Consider the following 16,465-nt stretch of genomic DNA (forward strand, 5'->3'; position numbering starts at 1 on the left):
CTATGAAATGGTGAGCATGTAAAAAAAAAAAAAACATGAAAACGATGGCACTCGTGTCTTTTTTTGCGTAGAAACTCAATGTGACACCCAAATCTGGCTGTGTGAGTTTTTTTTGCCAGTTCAGTTATTCCACCAAAACAACGAATTGGGGAAACGCCCACTTTTGTCCAGCAATTCTGGTTGTGACATCACAACCAGAATTGGTGATCATGTCGACTTTCTAGCTAATACGTGTTGACAGAACGCTCACACGACAACAAGAGGATAGATAGCGCGCTTATGGAAAGCATGCTAGCAGCTCATTCTGGGTGTGACATCATCTTCTAATTGGAGCTTGTTCGTGGGCGGAGCCAAGAACTGAATACCAATTAGGATGTCATTTCATTATGAAGCTTTTTTTCTGATGGACTCGTGCCCAAAATTTGTTCTGCTATCATTTTAGCCACTTGTGGTTACTATTTCATAGCACCTTTAAGAAAACTGTTTCCCAGCATAACGTTTTCATATCGTTTTTGTTGTTGTTGTGTGCCTCCTTAGTGCTGACCAGAACAGGTTGAGTGTTGATGCATTGCTTTAAGACACGTACACAAACATCTTACGAGCGAGCTCTCAATGCACTCACATACTGTATGTCAAGTCTCATTCAGTGTAAACATGAATGGATTCTTCAAGTCCGTTTTTGAAGGCACAAAGATAACATACAGCATTGTACGGCTGCTTTCCATGACATTTTTAAATCTCCAAATGAAAAAAAGTCATGTTCGTTGTCGGTTTTTCTGACAACGGCCTTTTGGCAAACAACATCTCTCACCTTTGCACTTGGCGTAGGTAAACAGACAAACGTTAGACCACCGGATCCTCATCTCAAATCTTCTTTGTGTGTGTGTTGGTATTATGTGTGAAGTCACATTAAATTTCAGTACATATCGCTAAAGTGACCGGACGTGGCAGCGACAGCCCTCCCAGTCAAAATGGATTGGTCGTCTACCGCCATCAATGATTTAAAAAAGCCGATCAGTTACGACCGATTCTCTGAGTAAAATGACAAGACCAGGCCTGATTTCCGATGGCGTGACGGGATCGGGCACATTCCTACTGACCTGCGACGAGAGTGAGGTGAGGCTGTACTGGCCCAAAGCTTTCTTCATGGCCGACACGGCCGCGCCTGCGCAGCCGCTCCATCGCATATTCTGCGGGGGCACATTAAGGGAGCTCGGTGCCAAAACTTTTCTTTTGTGATAGTGCACACGACCGTACGCAAGTCTGCGTTGCTCACCGCTAAGCTGGGCTGCTGGCTCTTGCTATGCGGGCTAAATTTAGGCTTAGGAGGTTTTCCGGCCATTCGATCCTTGTGCCGTCTGCTGTTCATGTGCTGAAAGTAAAAACAAACATCTGCTTGATCTTCCGTATGAACAATGAAGATTATACAAATCGAACACCTTTCTAGCCAACCGACTCTCCGTCCTCTCCAGAGACGGCATCATTGTGGAAATGTGAGAAAATGTCTACAACTTAACCACAGTGACTAAAAAAAATAAATTGTTAGAAGCATCTACACTACATGACCACTGGAGGAGACAGTCCATGCATAGTGAACAAAGGGCAAAACCCGAAAACCGCCAAAAAATCTAAAAGAAATACATGGAAAAAGGCTAAAAGCTGCACCAAAAGGCAAAAAAACCCCCAAAAATATTGCCAAATTGTGAAAAAAGGCCAAACCACAAAAAACAAACCCTCAAACTAATCAAAATGCAACGATAACAGCATAAAATAAAGATAAAAACACAAAACCAGAAATATCGACAAACTGCAAAAAACACAAAACCCTCCAAAATCCAGCAAAAACACGGGGAAAAAATCAGAAAAGAAAATCACAAAAAATGGATAATTTAGTTGGTACTGAAGTCAGTATGTGTCTCGCCTAATGCAATTATGTCCATAAATGGATTTGTTTTTCACAGAAAACCGCTGACAGTTAGTTTTACCTCAGAAAATCATGGACTTTAACTGCTAACAATAATCATGGACTTATAACTGTCAACCAGCAAGGCTCATGATCTATTTTGTAAGATGAGTTAATCACCAAACAGACACACCTCCTTTTAAGTACAGCATATAAGCAATGCCGAGCTCTCTGTTCAGTGTGCATTTCTCTACACAGCTTTGTTCTGTCATTGAATGCACCCAGAAATTTCTGAAATTAAAACTGCGCAGAAATGATCTCTTGCTTCCAGTCTTTTATTTTGCAATCCAGTCTAGCCGTCTCACCTGAATTGAAAACAAACACGCAGAGGACCTGAAAGACGTCCACAGGTTACGACGTACTCAACCCATGCAATTTCGACTTTACGACGCCGTCTTGTCCGCCATTTTGAGTCCAATCTTTTTACTTTAACAGTACCTAACTGTACCTCACAGTATCTTATTATTCACTTGACTTTATTAACATGACTTGTTCTGTCCTTACTAAATGTGACGTTGTTCAGTTTGAAAGGTCTGACAGATCAAATATATGAAATTAATTCATGATATAATTGCAGTCCGCTAGCTTAAATGTTATGAATGTATTTACAATTTTCATGGCAAAGCATTTTACATACAATATATTGTGCTGTTCTCCTGCTGAGAGTCTATTATCATCATGAAAATGGTTATGTCCTTGTAGACTCTACACTTATGTGGTCGTCTGTCATGTTCATTCGAAATTGTTGGAAAACGTTGATTGAGTTATACAGTACATATTCATGGACTAAAACTTTTGAAGTTTTGAGGAAAACATTTTGAGAATTGTCGAGTTTTCGTTGACTAAAACTAGACGAAGAACACATTTTGAAATGACTCAATTATGGCTAGGACTAATAAGTATTTTCGTCCAAAAGACTAAGAAGAAAATTAAAATGGCTGCCAAAAACAACACTGGTTGGGATTCCGCAGTGGTACGGCAACTCAATCTATTTTTGAGCAACTTTTCCAAACGTCATTTGCGTCTCACCTGGCTGAGTTGCGTCTCTGAGTTGAGCGAGATCTCACACACTTCGCATTGGAAACTCTTGGCGGATACGCCCAGGCTGCTTTTGCTTGCCAAGCGCTTGCTCTTACAGCCGGCGCGAATGGCCGCCATCTTGCCGCGGCGACGGGGCAGCACGCTTTGACCCTCCAGCATCAGCTTGTGCTTGGTACCTGACGCGAACAAAGCGACACGCGCGATCGGACCGACGGAGCGAAAGGAAGCATCAGATCGTTTCCCGTCCGTACCGCTGTTGTGGGCTTCCAGCTGGGAGGCGGAGTTCACCGTCACTTTGCACACAGGACAGTGGAGGTGCGCTTTGCTCTTTTTGCCTTCTTCGTCGGTCCGCGCCTCGCCGTCGGCGTCGCACGCGTCGGCCCCGCCAGCCTCCGCGCTTTCGGGGGCGTCCGTTGCATCGGCGTTGGAAATCGGGTCGGCGAACTGCGACGACGTAGGCGAGGCCGCCGCCGGCTCTACGATCGCCTCTCCCGGGACCGGCGTCAGAGCGGCCGAGCTACCGGGACTCTCCTCCTCAATTTCGACGTCCGGGAAAGACGCTTCCGGGTCCGACCGTAGACCTGCGGGAACATGTGCGGAAGCGGAACATTAGCGTTGCCCGCGCCACTTAAGCCCGAGTAATGCTCCGGCGTTGCAGTGACGGCGAAGTGACTACGGCGTCAATGAGCATTCGATAGTTCTGCGGTGAGGGAACGCGTTGCTCTGTAATTCACGGCCAAGCTACTAGAGGGACGTGGCGCTGTGTTTGTACTGTTTTGGGGCACGCTTGTCCACTTCCTCTAGTTGAACGGAGAAAAAATAAACAACGCGAGATGGAATGCTTGAATGTGGTTCTTCAGCTCATCAACATTGAATAAATGTTGATCATACAAATGTTGAGGCGCAGGCGACGCAGAAGACGATTTCGAGGCGGTCTGAATGACTTTTGATGCCGCACAGAGAGTTCTAGCCTCGGGTGGAAACCGGCAAGCTGTGGCTGCTAGCTTCAAACTGGCGTCGAGCACCGCGTCCGACGTTTTGTCCGAGGTCTGCAAAGCCCTCCGGCCCGATTTGTTTGCCGTGTCCTTCAACCAGCCAGTGGGAAGCCATAGCAGATTTCCGGCGGCTACGGAACTTCCCAAACTGCATTGGAAGCCTTGATGTTAACGTTATCATGAAACCACTGAGGCACTGTTAATCAGTGATGATGTATCGAGAGTGACCTGTCAGTTGGTGAAAATTAAACATCTAAACAACTCTTTTGACACCAACCTGTGCTTTATTCTTCATATACTTGAAGTGTGACACGTACTGTATTGGCCCGAATATAAGACGGTGTTTTTTGCATTGAAATAAAACCGAAAAAGTGGGAGTCGTCTTATATTCGGGGTCTAGACATAACCATTCACGACGCTAGATGGCGCCAGATATCATTGAAGCGAATGCTGAACTTGAGTAATGTTCTGTCATGACAGATCTCAGCTACTCTCAAGTTTAACCAGTTTGCATTATTTTATAGCAATGTTTTTCCTTATTCAGATTTGTTTAAAGACTACAGTTACAGTTAGCCCTCACTTTGATGGTTAATGCAGTTATTGCAATTTTGTTGTTTTATCACAATAGATTGGTTTATTTACATTTCAAAAACCAGAAGCGGAATGTGATTGCACTTTAGTTTACATATTTAAATGTTCAGATATTAAGATTTGAATGAGGCAAAATAACATGCTTTTTCTCTCAACTATATTGTTATAATCATTTGTTTCGGATGTACTGTAATTATTTTCTGTATAAAAATTAATTTGGTGTTCTTTTTTCAAACTTGAGTCTTGAAAAAGAGGGGGTGGTCTTATAATTAGGGCCGTCTTATATTCGGGCCAATACGGTAAATAAGTCACAGACCCACAGCAAACATATGTACACTATAAATGATGAAGTGCACCAACCAAAAATATGACATAAAGTGATAAAACGCTGGCAGTTTTTGGCCGACCGCTTCGTGTGGCCACTCGATTCTGAACACACACATACTCGTCTCGGTGGTTCTTCCATTTTTTTATTCAATCGCTGGCTGATCGCCAGCCCCGCAACCTCCTCCCACGAATTGCTTGCCATTTGGCAATCTTTATAATGTCTTCACGAGACATTGTAGAAGTTGTGGTACTTGCGGTTCGTTGCTTCATTGCTCTCGTCGGCTTGGCGCGTAGCAAAATCATGTTTGACAATGGCGTTGAGTTCACGCTGAACCAGAAACAACAGTCTGAGCGGACCAATCACAGTCCATTTGGGCCACATGATAAGCGTCGACGTGACGCGAAGTCACAAAATTCTGGAAGTGTACAGCGGAGGGTCGTAAATCGGGTCTTCCTGGACAGCGCAGGTCTGACGCGGAAGCATAACTCGGCCTTTAAGCTTTCACTTTCGGAGCGAAGCGCTCCTCATAGCGAACTGCCAGGCGGATCGGCTAGGGTTGCCGACAGTCCCGGATTTCGCAAGACATCCTGGAATTCCGGCTCGTACCGCCCTGTTGGCAACCCTAGGCTCGGTCCATCTCGGTCAGCTGGCAAGAAATTTTGTCGCGTTTGTTGTCATGACAAATCGAGCCCATCTCATCAGATGAACTGTCCCAGCTCTTTCGGAACAGGTTACGGCCATAACATTCTAAAGTGATGTTTATTTACTGGAAGAATAATGTCTATCGCTGTCAATGGCAATGAGTTAGACTGGCTCCAGGGGGCTTAAATGGCAACAACCAGGTGCTCAACACTGAGCGAAGATATAAACAAACATATCGACTGCACACCTGGCTTATATGACACTGGAGTTCTCTCCTTCATCCTTCGGGGTGACGGGCACACTTCGCCCAGACGACCGATAGCGCCGTTTCATTTCCCCCCCATTGATTTTCCCTTCTCTAACCCAGAGAAAATTCATCATTGGTGATAAGCGGTCTTCTCGCCACATGAACTGAACCTATAGAGAAGGCAGCATAACCCCCGCCAGGATGGAGGATTCAAGCTTCTCCATGGGATCGCCTCGTGAGCGGGAGAGAGTGATAGCCATCCGTGGATTAGGCAAGTGACTTAAAGTGATCTTTAATTTGCATTTACATGGTTCCGTCTCCATTCAAACGATGTTGTAATTCCGTGTGAAAATGGTGTAGTTTTAATGCCGGGCCCTGGGGGGCAGTGCAGTTTCACAAGGCAACAGCCAATGATGAACTTCTTTGACGACATACCCGCCCACTCCAAGCAAGCGTCCACATGTTTTTTTTTCTTTTGCTTTAGAATGCACAAAAGCGCAAATATGAAATATTTTAAATAAAAAATATAAAAACAGGAAATTAAAGCTGACCTTCCACCATTGTTTGCTTTTTTGAATGTTTAGTAGCATCGACTGCGCATGCCCAAAGTGACGCGTGCGAGTGCTGACGTCATCGGAGCGAGAGCGTTCCGTGTGCAATATCCGCAATCGAATCGTTCCACTTTGGAGGCCGGAATCAAACGTTTGCGTCTTCGCCTTCCGTTTTCCGCAACATGATCATATCGTCTTGGTGTTGCAGCGTCACCATGTCAACAGCCCCTTAAAGTGCCTGCGACAGCAGAAAAAAACCTTGAATAGCATTTTAATGTAAATTAGAATCATATTTTCAGACGATTTGACTATATGCAACAATTTGGCAAAGTGCAGATGACGAGAAATTAACCCTGCCTGTCATTATAGTGCTCTAGCGTCCCCAGCTGCAGGATGAAGTCGGCAGGGTCACGATTTCATCTGATGTAGAATTCAGCCCATTGATGGGGAATTATTCAGTACGAGGAAAACGCGACGAAGAGAGCAGCAAAATTTCATTGTTTCAATCTGTCTACTCCAATATTTTTACATGATATTCCTTTTATCTAAGTATTTTCCCCCAATTGCTAAATAAATGGCTGGTCATGACAAATAAACAGTCTTGTGCTAAATGGAATATGAAATATTCCAAATGCATTTATTCAGTACGACATGGCAAAATGACTCCCGAATGGTCAGAACTGTCCGCTTCTTGCACCTCCCGAACGATATTTTATGCCACCGGAACTAGTCCGGCATTTGTCATTTCCCTGCCCCGGCTTCGGAGAGCGTAAACAAACCAGGAGGCGTGACAGCTAGCCGACATGCTAACTCGAACCAAGCCGCGTTTCCAAGTCTTATTCCCGCCTTTCGAAGGGAAAAATCACACAAAACTAGCCCGGAACATATCACACGGCTGCGGGGTTGTCGAATTTCTTCACGATAGGTGAACAGGTGACAGCCTGCTGCGGGCAGGAGAGTTTGTTTGCCGGGGAAGCAGCTGGAGAGTGACCCCCGGACAAACCGGCCAACATCAGAGGAGAGTGTAGCTGCCCGAGCCCAACCCGAGGATAGTTGTCGATTGCCGGGCACACAAAGAGGGCAGAGGGGGCGGGAAGTCTGGACAATATGGAGAACCGCATGAGCATAAGCTGAGTATAGATAGCGCTCTCCCGGCGGGCAGGCGAAGAGGACCGAGGTGGGGGGGGGTGCGACAAGCTGCCGGTCGTCGGTCGAGTAGCTTTCTCGGTGGACAAGGAGCATTGTCAGCCACAAAATGCAAGCCACCTCCTTATTAAAACGTGTGCCATGATCCCAATATTTGACATTCCGTCTTAAGACCACCCCCTCTTTTTCAAGACTCTAGTTTAAAAAAAGACTTTTTGAACACCAAATTAATTTAAAAAAAGACTTTTTGAACACCAAATTAATTTTTATACAGAAAATAATTACAGTACATCTGGGAAAAAAAATGATTATAACAATATATTTGGGAGAAAAAGCTATTATTTTGCCTCATTCAAATCTTAATATCTGAACATTTAAATATGTAAACTAAAGTGAAATCACATTCGTAAATGAATGGCTTCTGGTTTTTGAAATGTAAATAAACCAATCTATTGTGATAAAACAACAAAATTGCAATAAGTGCATTAACCATCAAAGTGAAGTCTAACTGTAACTGTAGTCTTGAAACAATTCTGAATAAGCAAAAACATTGGAATAAAATAATGCAAACTGGTTAAACTTGAGAGTAGCTGAGATCTGTCATGACAGAACAATAATGATATCTGGCGCCATCTAGTGTCGTGAATGGGAATCATGTCTAGACCGCGAATATAAGACGACCCCACTTTTTCAGTCTTATTTCAATGCAAGAAACACCGTCTTATATTCGGGCCAATACGGTAATACAAAACACCATGACTTCCTCGTAGGTCCAATGGTCCCACAGTTGTCGGACATGTTTTCTCGGGGTGGGGGTTTTTGAAACCCAAAAAAGGCTCACATGCCTCTCCCTGGTGCAGCAACAAAACCCTGCATTACATTTGAATGGCATGATACGAAAAATAAACAAATTAATCCGCAAAATCAGCTGAGTCCGCGGTCCATCTGCATGGTATGAAGCAATGCTGTATTGTGAGATGCTGACCCGGGTGACGTCACATTCGAATTTCTTCCTCAATCCAGGAAGCCATTCATTTTCATGGCAAGGGATTCAAAAAATGTAAATGGATCGCTTCCACACACATCCAAGCGGTCCATTTCATTCAGGAGCATAAAATACCGCGTTTGATGTCATAGGCACTTTAAAGTGATTCGCTCCACAGAGAAACTTCAGCTGTTGGATAAAGAAAAGACAGTCGTAAGTTGGACAAATCCTCAGACAAATATACTGAAAGCAGGATGCAAACCTACAAAATCCGCAACCGATGAAGTCTTTTGACTACATTTCAGAGTAGTCGCAGTACAAGTAGCAGTATTGAACCATAGAGGGACTTCTCAAGGGGGAGGGATCCCGCTGTACCTTGATTAGCTAGCACTGTCCCGAAAGGCTGATGAGCAGCTCTTCCTAGGGCTTTGACAATTAGTATTGGTGGCATCATAATGACAAGTTACTTTAACATTGCCTCTGTGGTTTGGCAGTCTTTCCCTCATTAGGGATGCCGAGGACTATTTGGTTCCCCGTTGTGGAAATGACTTGATTGACATTCAGACTGACTATTTAAGAAAGCTCCCTATCAATCGACGGTGACGGAGACGCTCGGCCGCGGGCCAAAAATTGGCGGGAAGTCAACAGAATCTTCTATGAGCCCCAGTGAGTCCGAAAGCTCTGCGACGGGTCGCGGAGGCACCGGCCAGATTGGCGAACTGTCAGCGCGGAGAGAGCGCAGCCAATTGGCAAGCGGCGCCTCGGAGGGGCGCGCTCGTTTACGGATCAACGTTGCGCTGCCGAGCTTTCCCTTTTTTCTCTAAAGCGACACAAAAATGAATCCGCACTAGAGCGGTTCAATTAAACGCCGCACTGGTTTAAAGCGAAAAGACTATCGATATGGTCGACGTCAGCGCGGACAGCAGAGGTAGTAATCCCATCGTCCGAGGAGGGGATGAGCTCAGGAGATCATCATTAACGTGGACTTCCGGCCACAAGTCAATCAAAAACGACTGTGATTGATGCTTGTCATCAGCCCTGCGCCATCTCCAGGGGGAACGCCTCGGTCCCTGCCCTCAACCACCGTCGCTCACTCGCCTGTCAACACTTTGTCGTCTTTGATGTCCCCTCTTAAATGGTGACATGAAGACTTGAATCACAAAGAGCGCATGTCACTCTGTCAATACATTGACTGCTTTATTCAAACTGCATCCAGAGACTATGGGTAAAGACTGCGAGTTGTTCGGAAAAGCCAATTCGAGACGAGATTTGCGTGGCTTGAAATCAAATCAATTCCACGTTTTTCCAGTGTAATTCTGCATATATGAATGATGCCTAGCTAGCGTGTACTGTCATCTATGCGAGCCATTTGTTTGTAACTCAACTCAACTCCTGGGTTGCCATTGACGGCAATAGACATCTACCATATTTTTCGGACTGTAAGTCGCGTTTTTTTTTTTCATATTTTGGCTGGGGGTGCGACTTATACTCAGGAGCGACTTATGTGTGAAATTATTAACACATTGTGATATCATTTCACATGTTATTTTGGTGTTTTGGAGTGACATTGATGGTTTGGTAAACTTGTTAGCATGTTCTTTATGCTATAGTTATCTGAATAACTCTTAATAGCTATGGCCCCGTTCGCGTTCTGCCTTTGGCAACGTGTGTTCAAATGTATTATTGACTTTTTTGTTTATACTGAAATGCATGCTTTAGTTTGTGGCGCTTTCACGCCCATGTGGGGGTGCACTCGCACCTGTTTACGTGAAGAGTGCTCAAACACCCGAAGAAGACGGACAGCTACGTAGTAGCTCTGAGTGAGTGGGTAAGTTAGCGAGAGAGAAACACGGCTGCAAACCTACGCTCATTGTTTATGCTTTTAAAATATCTGTACAGAGGCAACGCCTGTGTGTATCATCTTTTCAGTAGTTGTTGTGTGTTTTCCACCTGCGATCGGACACTTAGAGCCAGTTGTGTGGGTGTTTGAACGATGTGCTAATGCTAGCGAACGCATGCAAACCGTTTATGTCATTGCTGTAAAATAACCTAATTATCATTTATTTACGTTGATGCGAACCTGTTTGGTATCGAGGACCAAATTGATTCAGCAAATTATACGGACGTCCAGCATCGTCATTTGGGAATTCGCTGTATAGCCAGGACCGAGCTGTAGCGTCCTGGTGAGGACAGTATATTCGCATTTTGTTGTTCATGCACTGTACACTGTACATTTAGTCAACATGTTGTTCTCTATTGTATTTTTCTATTAAATTGCCTTTCAAGATGACATCTGTTCTATGTGTTGGATTTTATCCCCCAAAAATGCCGCTTATACTCTGGTGCGACTTATATATATATGTTTTTTTTTTCTCTTCGTTGGGCATTTTAGGGCTGGTGCGACTTATACTCAGGTGCGACTTGTAGTCCGAAAAATACGGTAATCCATTTTGACGGAGATTGGCTGGCGGCGAACGAACGACCGATGCCGGAACGTCCGGACGTCAGAAATCCGGCCTTCTGTGCGGCGCGCCAAAAAGTGGACGATACGAATATTATAAAACAAACATTGCGGGATGCCAATATTTGAGATTGAATCGCAAAGAGAAATAAAGTCATCCAAGTGGATGTGTTGCGGCAACGCAGAAACGCTCGGTTTGTTGTCAGTTAGCAGCTAACGTCACGCGGATGACGAGGCGGCCGTGAATTGGAGTCGTTTAGAGGAGCTGCCGTGTTATCAGCTCCCGGCGTTCACGACAGCGTGGTTAGACGGCGCCGGCCGCGGCCGCATTTCAAACTCACGTCGCGGTTATCGTCGTCATAAGAGCATAACGACGAGCTGATCGTCTTCCTCTCCGGTGCTTCGCTTCTTCATCATCTCCGCTTTTAATTCAGCCAGCATTCGTTTTTCCCAGTGCGCCTCAAACATTAGTGTTATCTTGTCCACTTTGTCCTTCCTCAAGGAGACTCATAGCTTTTACCTTCACAACATTTCTTCCGTAACATTCCCGCTTGATCATGGAAAAGCAGTAATATGCGGGAACCGAGCAGTTGAGATTGCAATTCGTTCAGGTGCGACCTCTACTTTAGTTGCCTACTCTCGCGAGGCAGTTTTGTTGACGTTAACGGTGAGGAAAAGGAAATGATTTCGTCGACGACCCTATCGTCATGACGATGACGAGCTGAACGAGTATCTTGGATGACGAAAACAAAGAGACCTTTGTCAGTTTAAGTCTGAAGAGATGAGACAACACATAAAAAAGATTTGGTCTCAATAGTAGGGAGAATATAACATAGCATAACCTGCATGTACACTTTTTGCTGGGGACGGGACATTAATAAGACCAAACAGATTATTGAACAGGGGTCTGGGCTACATTTCGCACGATTATGAACCTAATGAATTGATAAGCTAAATGATCAACGCAAATAAATCTATCTACTTATACTAACTTTCATGTGTATTGGTTCAGGTGATACAATGTCCATTTCAAACTTTGGTTTTCACAAACCACAAAAGAAACATTTTGAAGTGCAAGTCCGAGCACCCCTAAAGTCAAACTAAAGTATTGGAAAATGAAAGTGATTTGGGGAAAAAAAGTCAGATATATATATATAGATATATATAGAGAGATATATAAGGACTGATCTGCATCTGAGGCATACTAGGCTACCCCAAGATTCGAACCAAAGTACTCTCAAGAAATTCAGATGTTTGATTTTATTTCACAGGTTTTTTTTTCATGTCAGAACATGTTCATGTACATGTCAGTGTCACCTTGAAGAGGACCCTTTCTTGAATAGCTTCCCGTTTTTTTAAATAAAGGGTCTGAAGCCACCGTGTTGCATTACCGTAATGTATAATGCAAACAATGATCCAAATGAGGGCCGGCTAGCTGGCTTGACTTGTGGAGGCTGGGCTGACCGCAGTAGTTTTGCAGGTTAAAAAATTCGCACAGTTTTGTTATGCTAACTCTGATGCAGGTCGTACATTCAGTAGCAAAATTAGTGGTGTTTCCCCCACCTCCACAACATTGCCGTCATTTTACATTACTTACAGTGGCTGCTGCTGGCCGAAAAAAATAATAAAATGTCCCTCCTCTTTGAAGGGCGCGGCATGTTGTTGACATTAATCTGTCGGGGCTGTGTGAGTGCGTGTGTTGGTCTGTGTGGCAGGAGGTCAAGTCATCATCTATCCTTACAACATATGGGAAGACAATCTAAATGACCTATATAAATGAACTCATTATACTAGTCATTCTCAAAAAACTTGCATATTGTGATAAAGCTCATTATTTTCTGTAATGTACTAATAAACATTAGACTTTCATATATTTTAGAGTGATTACACCCAACTGAAGTAGTTCAAGCCTTTTTATTGATTTAATATTGATGATTTTGGCAAAAAAGTCAAGAAAAACCAAAAATCCCAGTCTCAAAAAATGAGCATATTTCATCCGAGCAACACAAAAAAGTGTTTTTAACACAAAAAAAGTCAACTTTCAATTAATTATATCAGTTATGCACTCAATACCTGGTCGGGAATCCTTTTGCAGAAATGGCTGCTTCAATGCGGCGTGGCATGGAGGCAATCAGCCTGTGGCACCGCGGAGGTGTTAAGGATGCTTCGATAGCGGCCTTAAGCTCATCCACAGTGTTGGGTCTGGTGTCTCTCAACTTTCTCTTCACAATATCCCACAGATTCTCTATGGGGTTCAGGTCAGGAGAGTTAGCAGGCCAATTGAGCACAGTAATGCCATGGTCAGTAAACCATTTACCAGTGGTTTTGGCACTGCGAGCAAGTGCCAGGTCGTGCTGAAAAATGAAATCGTCATCTCCATCAAACTTTTCAGCAGATGGAAGCGTGAAGTGCTCCAAAATCTCCTGATAGGTAGCTGCATTGACCCTGCCCTTGAACCAACACCAGCAGCTGACATGGCACCCCAGACCATCACTGACTGGGGGTACTTGACAGTGGACTTCAGGCATTTTGGCTTCCTCCAAAATCTGGCACCTTGATTTCCGAATGACATGCAACATTTGCTTTCATCTGAAAAAAGTACTTTGGACCAGTGAGCAACAGTCCAGTGCTGCTTCTCTGTAGCCCAGGTCAGGAACTTCTGCCGCCGTTTCCGGTTCAAAAGTGGTTTGACCTGGGGAATGCGGCACATGTTGCCCATTTCCAGCACACGCCCGCACTCGGTGGCTCTGGATGTTTCTACTCCAAACTCTATCCACTGTTTCTGCAGGTCCCCCAGGGTCTGGAATCGACCCTTCTCCACAATCTTTCTCAGGGTGCGGTCACCTCTTCTGGTTGTGCAGCGTTTCCTGCCACAGACTTCCTACTGAGGTGCCTTGATACAGCACTCTGGGAACAGCCTATTTGCTCAGAAATTTCTTCCTGTGTCTTAGCCTTTTGCTTGAGGGTGTCAATGATGGCCTTCTGGACAGCAGTCAGGTCGACAGTCTTGCCCATGATTGCGGTTTTGAGTCATGAACCAGGCTGGAAGTTTTTAAAAGCCTCAGGAATCTTTCGCAGGGGTTTTGAGTTAATTCCTTGATTCAGATGATTAGGTTAGTAGTTTTTTTAGAGTACCTTTTCATGATATGCAAATTTTTTTAGATAGGGATTTTTCTTGACTTTTTGGGCCAAAATCATCAATATTAAAACAATAAAAGGCTTGAACTACTTCAGTTGTGCGTAATGAATCTAAGATATATGAAAGTTTAACAGAAAGATTACAGAAAATAATGAACTTTATCACAATATGCTCATTTTTTTTAGAAGGACCAGTACAATGCAAATAAGGTTGCTTAAAAGTTGGTGGGAACAATTTGAGTGTCCTGAAAAGTTGCTAGTGTTATGTCCCTACCTTCTCCCTTGCTTATTTGGCATGTCGTTTGTCAGACTGAATCCTAGCAATGTTCTATTTATTACTTTTACATGAAAAGTAGACTTGAATTTTGAGGGCTGATGACAACGTTTTGGAGTAACCGTCGACTAAACACTAAAAGCAACACATGTTCTTATTGGATCGGCCATGTTTGTCTTATGCTTATCTTGGATTTTGAATTTTCTACTGCGCTGTAATGAATTACAGATCCTTGTAGGTGGTGACGTTGCATTGCTTCGTATTTGCTTTTGCGTGGAGAATAAAGATGAGGCGGGGAATTTTGGCTGTCACATTGACAGCGAAAAATGCCAAAAGATTGGGAGCTTTAGATAGTTTTAGAGTTTTAGATACCTTAAGCAGAGCATATTACGACGGCAAAATGCATTTGAACTGGGATGGCAGTCATTGCATGATTATGTTTCGGCGCCATTGATGTTCCGGACGCTTCTTACGTACACGTTCCATCCTCAGAGCCGGAGTCCACGAGAGCGAGCTCCGACGTCTTGGTCCCGTCTCGCTCCCTTCCGCCGGACGGAGCCTCGCCGGACCGCCGCTGCCTGTTCTTCTGCGCCTCGGCGGCTTTGAGCTTGCGTGCGTGCTTGTGGCCCTTGTAGTGCGCCTCTGCCTGATTCTGCAGCGCAACCAGAAAAAAGGAGCGAGAGAGAAAACTTGAATCCGTGTAATATCTCTAAAAATGCGCATTGCGAACGGCGGTCTGTTCCCGCCTGATAACGGTGGCGGCACGCCGAGAGGCCAGAGGTATAATTGCGTGCGCGCAACTACAGCCTATCAATGTGCGCCGCGAGAGGCCGCCTCCGACCGTGATACATACGCGCGCTGCGCACGCTAATGACGTGCCCCCCCCCACACAGCTTAATCAGAGAGCAACGCCAACCCCGTAGTCCAATCAGAGCAAATCGATAAAAGATTACCATGTGGAAGCTGGGGGAAATTGTAGTAGCTACTCACAGTCTTCTAAAATCGGAGATTAATTGCTTAGTATCAGACCATGTGGAAAGTGCTCTACCTACCCGTATTCTGCAAATATGGACCGTTATCAACTCATTAGCTGTCATTGTTTCTTTGCCTGGGAGCGAACTGGGAAGATTTGGACTGGTACATCCACAAATCTCACCCTGTAGTCACAGACAAAATATACTCTGCAAAACCCAAAACCATGTCTTCTGAGTTGAATTGAATTCACAGCCCAGGCATCATTGAGCAGTCTCGTAAACTGAAAATCATGGGTTGAAATCCCATCTGTACCTTTGAAAGGATTGCACTTTTAAATACCTATAGCATTGACGCCTTTCAATGAAAGAAATGACCTTCACTCAGTATGTATTTAAGTATGCAAATGGCTGAAATGAAAGAATTTTCTGATGCGAGTTATACCTACAAGTATTGGCATCCCTGCAATTCTGTCAGATATTGCTCAATTCCTCCCAGAAAATGATTTCTATTACGAATGCTTTGGTAGTAATATCTTCATTTATTTTGCTTGCAACGTAAAAACACAAAAGAGAATGAAAAAAAAAATGTAATCATTATCATTTCACACAAAACTCCAAAAATGGGCCGGACAAAAGTATTGGCACCCTCAGCCTACTACTTGGTAGCACAACATTTGGACAAAATAACTGCGTACAACCGCTTCCGGTATCAGTCAGGGAGTTTCTTACAATGCTCTGCTGGCATTTTAGACCATTCTTCTTTGGCCCACTGCTCCAGGTCTCTGAGATTTTCAGATCTCTCCACAGGTGTTCTATGGGATTCAGGTCTGGCCACTGTAGAAGTCTCCAGTGCTTTCGCTAAAAGCATTTTCTAGTGCTTTTCGAAGTGTGTTTTGGGTCATTGTCCTGCTGGAAGACCCATGACCTCTGAGGGAGACCCAGCTTTTCTCATAATGGGCCCTACATTAAGCTGGTAGTCTTCAGACTTCATAAAGCCATGCACACGGTCAAGCAGTCCAGTACCAGAGGTAGCAAAGGAACCCCAAAACATCAGGGAACGTCCGCCATGTATGACTGTGGGGTCCGTGTTCTTTACTTTGAAGGCCTTGTTTTTCCCCTGTAAACTCTA

General features: G+C 44.4%; 1 protein-coding gene across 5 annotated transcripts in view; it reads right to left on the reverse strand.

Annotated features, from left to right (window-relative positions):
* Nucleotides 1-16,465, reverse strand: part of znf385c (zinc finger protein 385C) — a 153,361-nt gene that overhangs the window by 6,906 nt on the left and 129,990 nt on the right. For all 5 annotated transcript variants that reach the window (XM_057860702.1, XM_057860704.1, XM_057860703.1 and 2 more), the window contains 5 exons: nt 14,840-15,014; nt 3,256-3,585; nt 2,993-3,180; nt 1,277-1,372; nt 1,101-1,190 (listed from right to left, as the gene is read on the reverse strand). In XM_057860702.1, coding sequence (XP_057716685.1) covers nt 1,101-1,190; nt 1,277-1,372; nt 2,993-3,180; nt 3,256-3,585; nt 14,840-15,014 — 879 coding nt within the window. The remainder of the gene's footprint in view (nt 1-1,100; nt 1,191-1,276; nt 1,373-2,992; nt 3,181-3,255; nt 3,586-14,839; nt 15,015-16,465) is intronic.

This window comes from Corythoichthys intestinalis, chromosome 16 (genome assembly GCF_030265065.1).
Source record: "Corythoichthys intestinalis isolate RoL2023-P3 chromosome 16, ASM3026506v1, whole genome shotgun sequence".
NCBI lineage: Eukaryota > Metazoa > Chordata > Actinopteri > Syngnathiformes > Syngnathidae > Corythoichthys > Corythoichthys intestinalis.